Source organism: Coturnix japonica, chromosome 2 (assembly GCF_001577835.2).
Source record: "Coturnix japonica isolate 7356 chromosome 2, Coturnix japonica 2.1, whole genome shotgun sequence".
Taxonomy (NCBI): domain Eukaryota; kingdom Metazoa; phylum Chordata; class Aves; order Galliformes; family Phasianidae; genus Coturnix; species Coturnix japonica.
In genome coordinates, this window is record NC_029517.1 from 88317485 (window position 1) to 88330356 (window position 12872).

Consider the following 12872-nt stretch of genomic DNA (forward strand, 5'->3'; position numbering starts at 1 on the left):
GAAGGATAAAAGCAAGATCATTTTTGTTCTCAGAAGCTAAGAAAGGGAAGGATCCCACATCAACACTGTCAAGATTTTAGAAAGAACAACAAAGATTGAGGCAATATTCAAGTACAGTTGGTGCAGCATTTACTATGAACAGATTGGATCAAACCTGTGAGCAAGTCTTAGCAACACTGTGTGTGAGGTGCAGAATGTCTGTAGAATACTTCAGTAACAGTTCTACAGGTTGTACATGTCAGCTGCTGGGAAAGGAATATATTTTTCTCCAAAAACAGTTTGCAGCATCTCAAGCTCTATGATGGAAATGCTGCCTTAATGAAGTTTGTGATAAAATGTTTTGGAAAGAAAAGTGCAAGAAAACTGGTCATTCCCAATATCGTGGCATTTGGGGCTGGGTTTTCATTTTTGTTTGTCTGTTTCTTTGTTTGGTAGGGGTCATCTTCTTCTTGCTGTTTTGAGGAAATGTTGTTGCTGCTGTTATTTTGTTTGTTTCCTGAAACTTCATGCTTATGCTGTTTGAGATTAAACATCTGAATTACTTTACCCATTTTTTCCCCATATTTATGGCTATGAAGAATCAGAGCAGGAGAGGTTTATGATATTTTTCACACCAGATACATACTTGAAATGGGTTCATTTGGCGCTTTTCTCTGTAGTTGCCAAAATTCAGTGTTTGTTCAGGTTTGGCAAAAAATCTCAAAGTAGTCAGCCCAATGACGGGTAACAAATGACAGCAGGAGATTGGAGTCCTTAAGATTCATTCACCCATCAAATCATACCAAGTGTTTCACTGATGGAAAAGACATTACCGTGTTGTTGTTTGCTTTTGCAGAGATATCCCCAACCAAGAGGCCAGAAGAAAAAGAAAGTTGTGAAGTATGGAATGGGTGGCATGATTATCGTCTTGCTGATTTGTATTGTCTGGTTCCCACTGCTCTTCATGTCTTTAATCAAATCTGTTGCAGGCATCACCAACAAGCCTCTAGATGTATCAATCACAATAACTCTAGGAGGTTATCAGGTAAAAAAGAAATCAGACCAAAAGAAGTCTCTTTTTGCACTGTATTTCCTTGCACTGTTCCTTATTCCATGCATTCCATTTTCCAACTGAAACTCTCCTGGCTTATGCAAGAGAACACTCAAACTCCCACGAGTGATTCCTTTTGGATATAAAAACATAGGTTCATGATTGATGTAAAATATTATCTTCGCTTGCCAGTTTAAAGCCGAACCTACTGGCAGTTTAATTTGAATAAATTATCCTACACCAGGGAGACTCAGGTAACTGCCTGCAGGTCCCTGTGGTGAATGCGAGATAATTAAGTGGAGGCAGCTTCCTTATTAGCTGAGTACATTCATAGCCTTCCGTTGGTTTGGTGTACTGTGATGCACAGGATGCTGTACTGTCTGTGTAGCAGCTGATGTGAAGTAAATGTGACAAGTGTGTGTTCTTTTGTTTCCCAGCCTATTTTTACAATGAGTGCTCAACAGAGTCAGCTCAAGGATTTGAATCAGACTGGTTTCACTGATTTTCTGCAAGGCTATAGGGGTAACACTGTAAGTGAAATGTAGACTACTTCATTATTTTAAAATTTATGCATGTTTCTGTGAAGGCTTTTTGTCTGGTTTGTTTATGTAGTCAAGTGGTCAACAACACTGCAATCATTTGGAAGATGTGTACGTAAAGGGTCCTTAGTACAGGTTTGGGCAGATCATTTATCAAGATGGGCTGCGTTATAAAGAGAGAAAGTACAATTAATCAAATCATCATTGCACAAAATCATGGAAGACAGAAGTCCTAGTTTTCCTGTCACCTAAATAAAAACCTTCCTTCTAAAGAACAAAATATGTTCTGGGGACACACTATTTGTTGGCACTCTCAAGCCCTCTACTTCTTCCTTCCAGTGGGGAGATATTACGCTGTCAAAGAATTTGTGTATGGCCCAGAAAAGTTTTGACATCTTTGTTTAAACATGGTCTCCCTATTTCATGGTGCGCTGTGCCTGAAGTTATCTCAACTTTCTGTAACAAAAAAAAGACTGATATTTTGCAGAAACTGTTGTGTTAACTAAAGTGAATGTATTTAGATCAAATACCACTTTAAGAGAAGTGTTTCCTTCTAGCCCATTCAAGAATGAACATTTCTTAATACTAGATGCTACCAAATAGCTCTGGAGTTATAACAGTAATATATACTGTAATCGTGATGTACTTTGAAAGTCAATAGTTTCAAGCTGCCATATCAATTGCAGACATCTTTCCATGCTGGAAGATGCCACAATGATCATCCAGTTTCAAACCCCTTCCTATGTGCAGAGTTGCCAACCAGCAGACCAGGCTGCCCTGAGCCACATCCATCCTGGCCTTGAATGCCTCCAGGGATGAGGCATCCACAGCCTCCTTGGGCAACCTGTTCCAGTGCGTCACCACCCTCTGAGTGAAAAACTTCCTCCTAATATCTAAGCAAACCTCCCCTGTCTCAGTTTAAAACCATTCTCCCTTGTCCTATCACTGTCCACCCTCATAAACAGTCATACCCCCTCCTGATCACTGGTACTATTTGGAGTTTCAGTGAAGCTGCATGAAGTATCAGAGGTACACGTCAGACTGGTGTGGACTGAAAGCAGCAGAGCCTACTGGATCCAGAGATCCAGTATCCAAGGTGGATATTAGAAATGAAAGGATTCAAGATAAAATGTACTTTACAGGGTATACCTGATGAACATTCGAATTCATTTTGGCCAACTTGACCATCGTATTCATTCTCCAAACTGCAGGGCCATTTTTGTTTTGTCTTCCTAGGTTGGCTAGACTTTGTCTATTCCCCTCCTCATCTAAGGCCCCATTAGGTACCTGACAGAGCAATCTGTGTAACTGAATGCACTTCTGATTAATCAAGTATTTATAATTCTTCTTGATCAGGAAATACAGTTGTATGTCTTGCGAACGTCATGGCACTGAAAGTTTATTTTCCTTTTCTGCAACTACAGGCTGCTTTGCAGTTTTTAGAGGGCTATGGAAAAGAAGATATAACCCTTGCAGATCTAGAAGGGAATTCAAACTCCTTGTGGACCATCAGCCCTCCCAGTAGAGAGAAAATGATACAGGGATTGCTGGATTTTTCAGCTGAGTTCACTGTAGTACTTTCATGGAGCATTCAAAGGTAATCATTATGACTGCTGTAAGTCTGATGGATCATTTGCAAAGCTTTCCTTGAACTGAACAGTTCCACACTGCATGTTTTTGTTTAGTTTTTCAGCAGATTCTATCGTGTTGCAAATAAAATTTAAAAAAGTAAGAGGGAGAGAGGCAGAAGGTGGTGACTTTGTTACATAGGAATTCTCAAGAAATAAATAGAGAAATGGAGCCACTTCCAAGATGATTTTTAAAAAAAAAGCAGGGAGCAGTTCAATAGGACTTGAGGGGGAGGAGGGAAAAGTAAAAACACTTCAGTCTGTTTTAGATTGAGATGTTCAAATAAACTTTGCCTCAAACGGCAACCTAGTAATCATTTATGGGAACCAAAGACTTAGACATAGCTAAGGCAGAAAACCAAAGAGGAAATACAAACACCCTCTTTTTAAAGGAATCTCAAACTGATAAAAAGCTATTTTTTAAATACACGTGTACTTGGAGCCATTGTTATGCTACCTGGCACAGATCCACTTTGTTGAGACTTTACCTATTTACTTGTGGTAATTTGACCTCAGTGAAATAGGACTTTACAAAAAAGTTTTTGCAAGAACCAGCCTAAAATATATGCAGTAGTTGGATGCAGGCTGAAGCACACCAAGTCACCAGGATGGCTTCTTGGCTACTGACTGCCACCTTGGACTGCAGGGCTAAATTGGAAATGAACTGCCATTGCAGTCCTGGCATCTACCTGGGTGTTTGGCTTTTTTTGGAAGTCGACATTTGGTTGTTATAGCTATCCCCAGCAAAAGACCGTGCTCAAGAAGAGGTCAGCTGAATCACAGCAGGAGCTTTGAATATACTGGGTCAGTCCTTTCACAGTCAAAACTAGGCTTGTAACAGATCTGCACTCTTTATTCAACTTTATTTGACCCTTCTTATTTTTCTGGAAGCATGCAGTACTAAGCCAGTGAATTACATTCCTCATCCATTTCTGAACCTTATATTAATTTGTAATGCCTTTACTCAGTTTGCCAGTATACTTGCATAACTACAGACATTCATACTCTGGATTTGAAAGAGAACTTTTTTCACCCTCAAATTATATCCTGTGGATTATACTGCAACCATAAATGACTGCAAGTGGTAAAGGCTTGCCACAGTGACCTCCCACTTTTGCTCTGTAAAGGGAAACTGCTGTCTTTCACCTAGGCCAGGAGACCACAAGCAGCTGTAAGAAGATCTCTTGTATCACTCAGGCAGCACAGATGCTTTCTGCCCTTAGCCATCATCTGCTGGAGAACTTCTCAGCAGTCCCCAGCAGCCCAGGGCTTGTCCTGCCTTCCTGCTGCATTTTGACCTCAGAGCGTGAAAAAAGGCAGTGTGCAGAAGACCAGGAATTACCCTGGTCCAGCTTCATTCTCAGGTACAGGGTGAATGATGCTTGCTACTTAGCAAAGGTTGGAATGGACAAGATCACTGTGGTCAGACTACTTAGATAACCAGCCCTAGTGTTTAGTGAACAAGTGTTCAGGTTCTGCTTTCAGTGTAGACTGACCATATGTCTTCCTTTTTACTTAAAACAGAAATCTCACCCTTGGTGCCAAAGCAGAAATAGCATCAGATAAACTTACTTTTGGCCTACCAGAGAAAACCAGAAGAGATATTGCTACAATGATGTCTGGAAAGCCCTTGGAAAAGGTGTAAGTTACCTTCTTTGCCTATGTATATGCAAACCTACTACTTTTAATCCTAATTTCTTAAGGAAGAGGTTGGAAGAGACCTCAGAGATCACTGAGTCTAAACCTCTTCCTAAGGAAGTACCCTAAAATATGTCACACAGGTAGGCGTTCAGGTGGGTCTTTAATATCTTCATAGAAGGAGCCTTCACAACCTCTCTGGGCAGCCTATTTCAGTGCTCTCTCATCCTTCCTGTAAAGTTCTTCTTCCCCATATTTTATGGAACTTCCTATATTCAAATTTCAGGCCATTACTCCTTCCTCATTGTTTGCAGAACTCCAAGAATCTTCGGATTTTTCCTAGTCTTTCTGGTTTTAGGACCCTTCTGCAACCACAACTCTAAGCTCAGACATACTGTAAAGTAAGATTGTAATCTTATTTACAAAAGCCAAAAGCATTGAAGTCACAGAAAAATAACATTGCCATAATGGTCAAAGCTTATTTATTTGTAGTAAAAGAAAGAAGGCCAAGAAGTCTGTGAATACTGGAACCCTACCATCAAATGTGGTGAAGCTGTTAGGTTTCTTTTTCTTTGATTTATCAGATAAGCACAAGTTCATTACAGTATATTCACAGTTAAACTCTCCTCTGAGTTACTTGAGTTCAACTTTATTTGAGGAAGTCATACTGATGCATGTTTTGTTCTAAATAACAATCCAAACTGCATTCCTCATTGTTATTCTTGAATGGCACTAGATTGGAAAGGAAGTGTTAAATCACTGCAGTCAAAAGGTAACATCTGCAGACATTTTTGACATCAGATATTTTCCTGTAATGGAAATTTGCAAGACATAAGAACATTCTCTTCATCTGAATATCAAACATTACTGTATGGACGTAGCCTTATAATATTAATAGCAGTGATGTCTCTCAAGTTTGAACAGAGTCTGGCTCTTCCCCTTCTGCCAGCTCACTGGGATTTACATTGCAGCAGTCATCTCTAAATATCACTGGGCCAGTGCATTATCCCTGAAGGTCACCTGATCTGATTTGTGGCTACAAGAATTGTAAAGTTAAAGCCGAGGCCAGATGGAGAGTGAAAACTCTGATTAGTTCATCTCTCTTAGAAGGTGGAAGAGAGATGCACAACACCTTTTCTGCACCTGCTCAGAGTTGTACACCCAAAGAAACTGAAGAGAATGCTGCTGCACATCTCATTGTCACAATTAAAATAGATTTTTAATATAATTTTTTTAAGCTTTGTGAGGATACCGAAATATTTCCTAGGGTGATGTAGTGACAAAGAGGGCAGGTTTTCCTCCTTTGTGGGAAGATGTAATTCATCTGTAACTCTCTCCTTGCAGAAGATGAGCACTAATATAGAAGATGGATAGAACTGTATTCGCCCGTGTTGTAATAATATTACTGATTTGAGCATCTTTAACTTTGCCACAAAGAAAAAATGTCTGTGGAAACTGACAGCCATGTGACAAGTTCTGCAGGGAGTTTTCTGCCACAGCTGTGCTGGGACACCTTGGCTGCTGAGCTCCTACCTGTCTCCTGGGCCTGATCACAAAGGCTTTAAATTGGCCTCCTCTGTTCTTCAATAGCTTTGTCTATACAATGAAGCTGTGTCAGAGGACTTCCTTGAGAGCTCCTCTTTCCTAGAATTTTTCACTCACTTGAGAGAAAGTTTAGGGCAGCATCTTTGCGTGCAATGAATTCTTTAATTCTCTCTGGATGCTGATAATTCATCCCAGATGATTCAGTTTTGAGACCAATGAAGAACTTCCACAAACATCTTTCCTTTTAATTTGAAATCCTCCAAATTATACTAACTGTGAAAATATTTCCCAATAAAATATTCTAGGACGAATTCTTACTCTTCAGATGTTAATATTTAAACATTCTGTAATTCAGAAATAATAAATATTCTCACTGCATGTTTTCCTAGCTTGTTTATTACTGGTAATGTGTTGCCTTTCTTTGTGCTGCTTATACAGCTGAATATAAAAGCAGCTTTGTTAAAAAGGCAAACAGAATATAAGTTTTACATTCCTTGCAAACACATATGCCCCAGGTGTGTGGGATTCATGGTGTGTGAAAGGAGACATTATGGATGGAGCTCCCTGCTGAAGTACTGACAGAACATAGTTAATAAATCCAGCTAACTTTCAGATGTGACATCTGAACACTATAAAATCAGAGCTTAAGCCAAGAATTACTGGGAACTGTGTATAGCCCTGTTAGGTATTTCTGAATTATTTTAAAGGTATAAAAATATGAAATATTTGCTTTCTCATTTTTTTTTCCAGAACATTAGAAACAGTGTATCCGTACTACATCAAGGCTCCTAGTGATTCTCTGGCAAAACCCATAAAGCAGCTATTGACAGGTATGTATCCATGCCATGGAAAACAGAGTGTAGTTGAAAAAAGCACAACACCACTGCTAACTGTTCTGGAGCACCTTGGACTGAAATACTCTTACAGATGTTTTTGCCTTATGTCTACAGGCTTGGGGAGAGACAAGAGTACAAGGCAGAAAATGCATTTGGATATACTTTAGCTTTGTATTTAACAGCAAGGAGTTTACAGATTAAAAGTACAGTTCTTTTCTTTCAAGCCTTTCAGAAACTGCCTTCCCTTCTATTCTAAGAATGTCCTGACAAGTTTCACCTCTACATCTCTTCAGTACTTTACTGCAAATGCTAGCACTGCATGTCTGCAAACATTAGCAACTTCATAATGATATTGAATAACTGATTTTAGTTCTTCCATCCTTGCTGACTCAAAAGAATACTATCAAGATAAATAATTGAATTTCAAAGTATCCAGTCAGAATGTCTAGATACTCATAGATGCACCGAGTACATACATCTGTACATACGTACATATGTAAAACCTGTTGGATTGGAAAAGCAGGAAAAAGTCTTTAACTAAGAATGCCTTTCTCAACAGAGGTCAAATTTGACTCTCAGACATTTTCTTGCTCATTGTGTAGTTCATTATTGTCCAAGGTTGAGTGAGCATGTTTTGAAAAAATAATTCATGAGACAGAATTTGGCTTTACTTGAAGCAGTAAGTTAGCCAGTGCTTCCCTGTTGTTAGTCACCATGCATCCTAAAAACACCTCTTACTTTGGCAGTCTTATGCTGCACCTTAATGCTCATGCTGATATTGTAGGGTCCTCAGAAAGAAGAGCCAGAATTCAACTCCTGTCTGTGTGATCAGTATGCATAATAGCACAATATGCTTTTCTTGATATATCTTTTGTACCAAAAAGTAAGTGGTAGTTACACTTTGACATATAGAAGGTGACTATTATCCCTCCAACTAACTTAAATGTGCTTTAGACATGAAATGTAGACATACTTCTTGTTATTGATGCATTGGCTTGAAAATACTTGAATAACTTTTCTGGTGTACAGAAGAAAACGTAGTTCTATGTCAATATTTTATTTATTTATTTAATGCACGTTTACATAAGATTAGTAGAAAGAAAACCATAGCAGTCTAGATAGACTGTGCTTCTGTACAGAAATACTGCAGAAGGGATTGTAAGAGAGTTAAAACAAATCTTTACTCCTACATCACTCCATTATTTTATCACACAAGTTATCAAAGCATCTATTAGTAATCACTTTGACTTTTGCAGTTTTGGTACACCTGTTAACATTTCCTTTTTTTTTTTTTTTTTTTTTGATAGACTGCAGATGGGAAAACATTACAGTTTCCCTGGTCAAAAATGTGTCTGAAGAGGGAGTTCGTGAGTGGTGGGTTTTGAATCAGCTTGGAAAAAGATACAAAACATCTGAAGAGAGCCTTGAACTCTTCATATTCAGTGATAAAGTCAGTCCTCCAAGCCTTGGATTCTTGGCTGGATATGGGTAAGAAGGAATCTTCACATAAAATTAAAATACTGTAGATGAGATAGAAGGTTACTTCATTTGCTTTGTGGGTTTATTTTATTTCTTTTTTGTTGTTCTAATGTTTTAAATTCCAGAAAAGGGCTCCTGTGAGAATTAAAATTTCACATCTATTAGTGTTATTTACAGAATACATTGTATTTTTAAGGAATGATGTGCCCTTTCATATCCACACTCCAGTGGGTAGGAAAAAAAAAAGGCAAAATAAGTACCCTTTGCACCAATTTCCTATTCAAATTAAATCATTCAAAATACGTTCATTAAACTAAAAGCCAAGTTCTGCCCAAACTGATCAGTTTTGGCAACCTTCCCAATCTCATGCTAGCAGCCAAGACTGTCTGAAGCTGTTATGAAATACAGCTTCATAAACAGAGGAAGTTGGGAGACTGTGCCTCCTGAGAGATATTCCTTTCCAGCATCCTTTGGAGAGCTCCTCATAAGAGTTTTATTCTGCAAGTTCAGGCAATTGTTATTCTGTCACCACTTATGCATACTTTAATAAAAAGAATTAGACATGAGATCTGACAGATCACTTGCATTTAGTAGCCAGAGGTTATGAGTTTTCCCTACAGCTTCCAAGCTGTAGCAGACAAGATGCAAGACTACCATCATAATGACTGAGGCTAAATCATTTAAGCCAGCAGCTTCATGTCTATGTTCTCAGCTTTCTGTCGTGTTGGAAGAGGTCTTATTTTCTTTCATCCTACAGCACAGAAGAAACATGATCCTAAATAGAAATCAGTGTTCACTCTGCAGACAGACTGTACTTAATCATGTAGATGAGCTCCCTCTGATTTGAATGATTCTCTTTCCAGGCACAGCTTGAACTTTTTCCATTCTTTCTTTTCAGCATCATGGGACTATACGCGTCAGTCGTCCTGGTGATAGGGAAGTTTGTGCGAGGCTTCTTCAGCGAGATCTCACACTCCATCATGTTTGAGGAGCTGCCCAATGTAGACCGAATCTTGAAGTTGTGTACTGACATTTTCTTAGTACGAGAGACTGGAGAACTGGAACTAGAAGAAGACCTGTACGCCAAACTAATCTTCTTGTATCGCTCACCAGAGACTATGATCAAGTGGACTAGGGAAAAAACTAATTGATCTCTTTGGTGTCACACTGCAAATCAAGTTGATTTCATCTGAATTTTAAAGAAAAAGGAAAAGCACAATATTCTCTTAAGAGCTAAGCCTTTTATAGTTAGGTAGCGATCATTTTTCACTGAAGGAGTCCTGGAAGCTACAGCCTTTGGAATCCATGCTGCCTTTCAAATTAAGGATCAACAGCGAAGAAAGTTGGATGATTTGCTGTTTTTAACATGCCACTCCTCTACAATCTGGGGACTGCTTTGTAATTTAATCAGCAAAAAGTTTGCATCCCTGTCTGGCTAATTTAATTTTCCAGACAATAATTACCCTCAAAGAGAAAGGAAAGGAGTAAACCCGCCAATGACTCCAGAGGACCTTTCTAATTTTTTCTGGAGTCATATAGATTGGATTGTGCAATATGCTGTTGTACATCATTGACTTTCAAGCTACAGGTAATGGGACGGTGTCTAGCCTTCAGGACACCCAAGACCCAGGGCAACAGTGGGAACTGAAGACATTCTAGCCATACCCATTTGTAGAAAAGCAGAGATTTTGATGTACAAAGGACACCGTGGACAAACCTCTGCTAGCAAAAAGGATACAAGTTACAATCTCTTTAAATGCCTTATTTTATTTGTACAGTCACAGAAAACATTTCCACCAAACATCAATGACTCAGGAAAAAAAATTATACAGCAACTGAAACTTGACATTTCGTCAAGGGTAACTAATGGCTAGAATAATTATGGTGAAATATTGGGATGTTCTGCTAGGCCATTTTCTTCAGAGTTACTGCTTTTCATTAGATGAGACAAGAAAGTGAATTCAATGACCTAAGGAGCTACTTCATTTCTTATAATCCCTTAAAAACTGAATAGTGTGTGCTTCTCTCTACTCCCATGACTTGCTTTTTCCCATTTCGATGACTTAAGGCAACCATTGTTTTGCTGTTAGCTGATACTCTTCTTCCAGTGTTTCAGGTATAGAAAAATGTTTACATATTCCAAGTCACATTTTTACATCTGAGACGGGTTGTTGTTTTTTTTAAGTTCCCAAATATAGACATGCATATGAGCTTCAAAGTGGCCTTTTTTTCTTAAATTACTATTATTAGTGACACAAATGGCTCATTAGAGATCATTGTAGCATGAAAATTTACATTTGCAATGTAGATTTCATTCCATGTTAAAAAAAAAAAAAAAATTTGAGAAAAAAAAATCATTGAGTGGGTAAGGTATATTAAAAGGATATACTGTGTAGTTTTGATTCAGTAATGACTTAAAATAAAGCACATGTTGCAAAGTCATTTTAGAAGTATTTTTTCCTCTGCCTTTGTACATGAAATGGGAAAAGTTTGACATTCTTCTAACTCTGTGACAAATAAATCTCTTTCTTGTAGTTAGCTGGTATTTATTATATGAATAATTAGTTAATCGCCAGAACGAAAATAATACAACATAATTTGCTGGCACATTTTACTGCAGAAGTTCATAAAACAGCACAATTGAATGAAGTCGCAACATACTCTGCTCAGTGCTTCCATGACAAATGCTGTCACATCCATTCTATACTGTGAAAACTAACATTTTGGGCACCACGAAGTGCACAAAATAAAAGCCGCTTCATCATATTGTAACAATAAAATTGTTTGGTGACTGGAACTCACTGGAAGACAACCTGATTTCCTCTAAGTGTAATGGAAAGCTGGCAGCATTCCCTGGTGGAGAGTTTTGCTCCATTTCTTCCATAGAACCTGTGAATGAAAAACAGAATGTACAGGGCAGCCCTGCTGTAGGATCTGACAGAGACGCTTTGTGGTCAGATGGATCCTTATCTGTATGTTCAGTGATTTTGAGGAGGCAACACTGGAAGAGAGGTGTGAAGGGCATGATGTGGTTCTGAAAGCACCAGTACCAGCAGCAGAACCATACTGGCCATAGTTGGACTTGGCTCACTTTCTGGCTCCCTCTCTTTAACAAACAGGCACTTACTTTCTGGTGAGAAAACTCTGCAGGATCAGCTGTACGATTATTTGAGCTTTGCAGAAATGTTCTGCCCTTTCTTTCATGGATCGATCAAACTTTGAAAATAAAAGTGTTCTTCTGTTGTGGGTTTTTTTTTTTGTTTGGTTTGGTTTGGTTTGGTTTTAAAACAACATACAGCCAAATTTGCAACCTGTAGACTGGATAAGGGATTGCAACAGGTAGAAACTGTACCGCTAGTCTCCATCCAGCCATCCTGCTAAAGCTGAACTGCCAGCTTCTTTCTAATGGCGTCCTTTAGGGAATCAGTTCCAGGACCACTACCATTTAATGTCTTTTATTAACAGTCTGGAGGAACAACACAGAGCACACTCTCAGTGAGACTGAGGACCACACCAAATCTGTGGCTGCTTTTAATGTATATATGTCAACTGCCCTTCTGGAGAAAGAGGAGAGAAGTTGATAGAATGGAAGGTATGACTGCTTTTCAAAGGGACTGAAGGATGCTGGAGACATGAGCTAACATGTGCTTCATGAAGTTCAAATAAGGCAAAGCAAAGCTTTGCATCTGATATCGACTCACCCTATGCAGTTAGTGAGCTTCAGACACCTTTGAAGTAAAAAAATCCAGCAGGGAGGAGAGGGGTGAGGAGGAATGTTGCATGTATAGCAGCAGTGTACCCATGAAGGAAAGAAAGCCAGCATACTGTGAGCTCATTTACAGAGACACAGCTGCAAGTCAGGGGAGTTTATTAGTCCCCTCCAATCAGCACTTAAGAGACCACATCTGGAGAACTGCATCCAGGTTTAAGGTCCCCAGTAAGAGAAAGACTGTCATATAGGCATGAGTCTGGCAGAGGGCTTCAGGACAGAACATGTGAGGAGAGACTGAGGGAGCTGAGCCCTTTGTCAGCCTTAAAAACACTCTGGAGCCTGCAGCTACCTGATGATGAGACACACAGGAGGAGCCAGGCTACAGAGCTACACAAGGGTAAGCGTGCCAAGAGAAAAGAGGCAGAAATTGCAGCAAGAGAGTATCTGATTAGACATCATAAAGAA

General features: G+C 39.0%; 1 protein-coding gene across 7 annotated transcripts in view; it reads left to right on the plus strand.

Annotated features, from left to right (window-relative positions):
- Nucleotides 1-11940, plus strand: part of PIEZO2 (piezo type mechanosensitive ion channel component 2) — a 273784-nt gene extending 261844 nt beyond the window's left edge. For 5 of the 7 annotated variants that reach the window (XM_032442628.1, XM_032442629.1, XM_015855375.2 and 2 more), the window contains 7 exons: nucleotides 836-1024; nucleotides 1468-1560; nucleotides 2994-3166; nucleotides 4722-4838; nucleotides 7131-7210; nucleotides 8524-8704; nucleotides 9594-9846. In XM_032442628.1, coding sequence (XP_032298519.1) covers nucleotides 836-1024; nucleotides 1468-1560; nucleotides 2994-3166; nucleotides 4722-4838; nucleotides 7131-7210; nucleotides 8524-8704; nucleotides 9594-9846 — 1086 coding nt within the window. Of the gene's footprint in view, nucleotides 1-835; nucleotides 1025-1467; nucleotides 1561-2993; nucleotides 3167-4721; nucleotides 4839-7130; nucleotides 7211-8523; nucleotides 8705-9593 lie in introns of those variants that run through there. The other 2 variants (XM_032442625.1, XM_032442630.1) reach the window with 2 other exon arrangements.
- The last annotated feature ends 932 nt before the right edge of the window (nucleotides 11941-12872 follow it).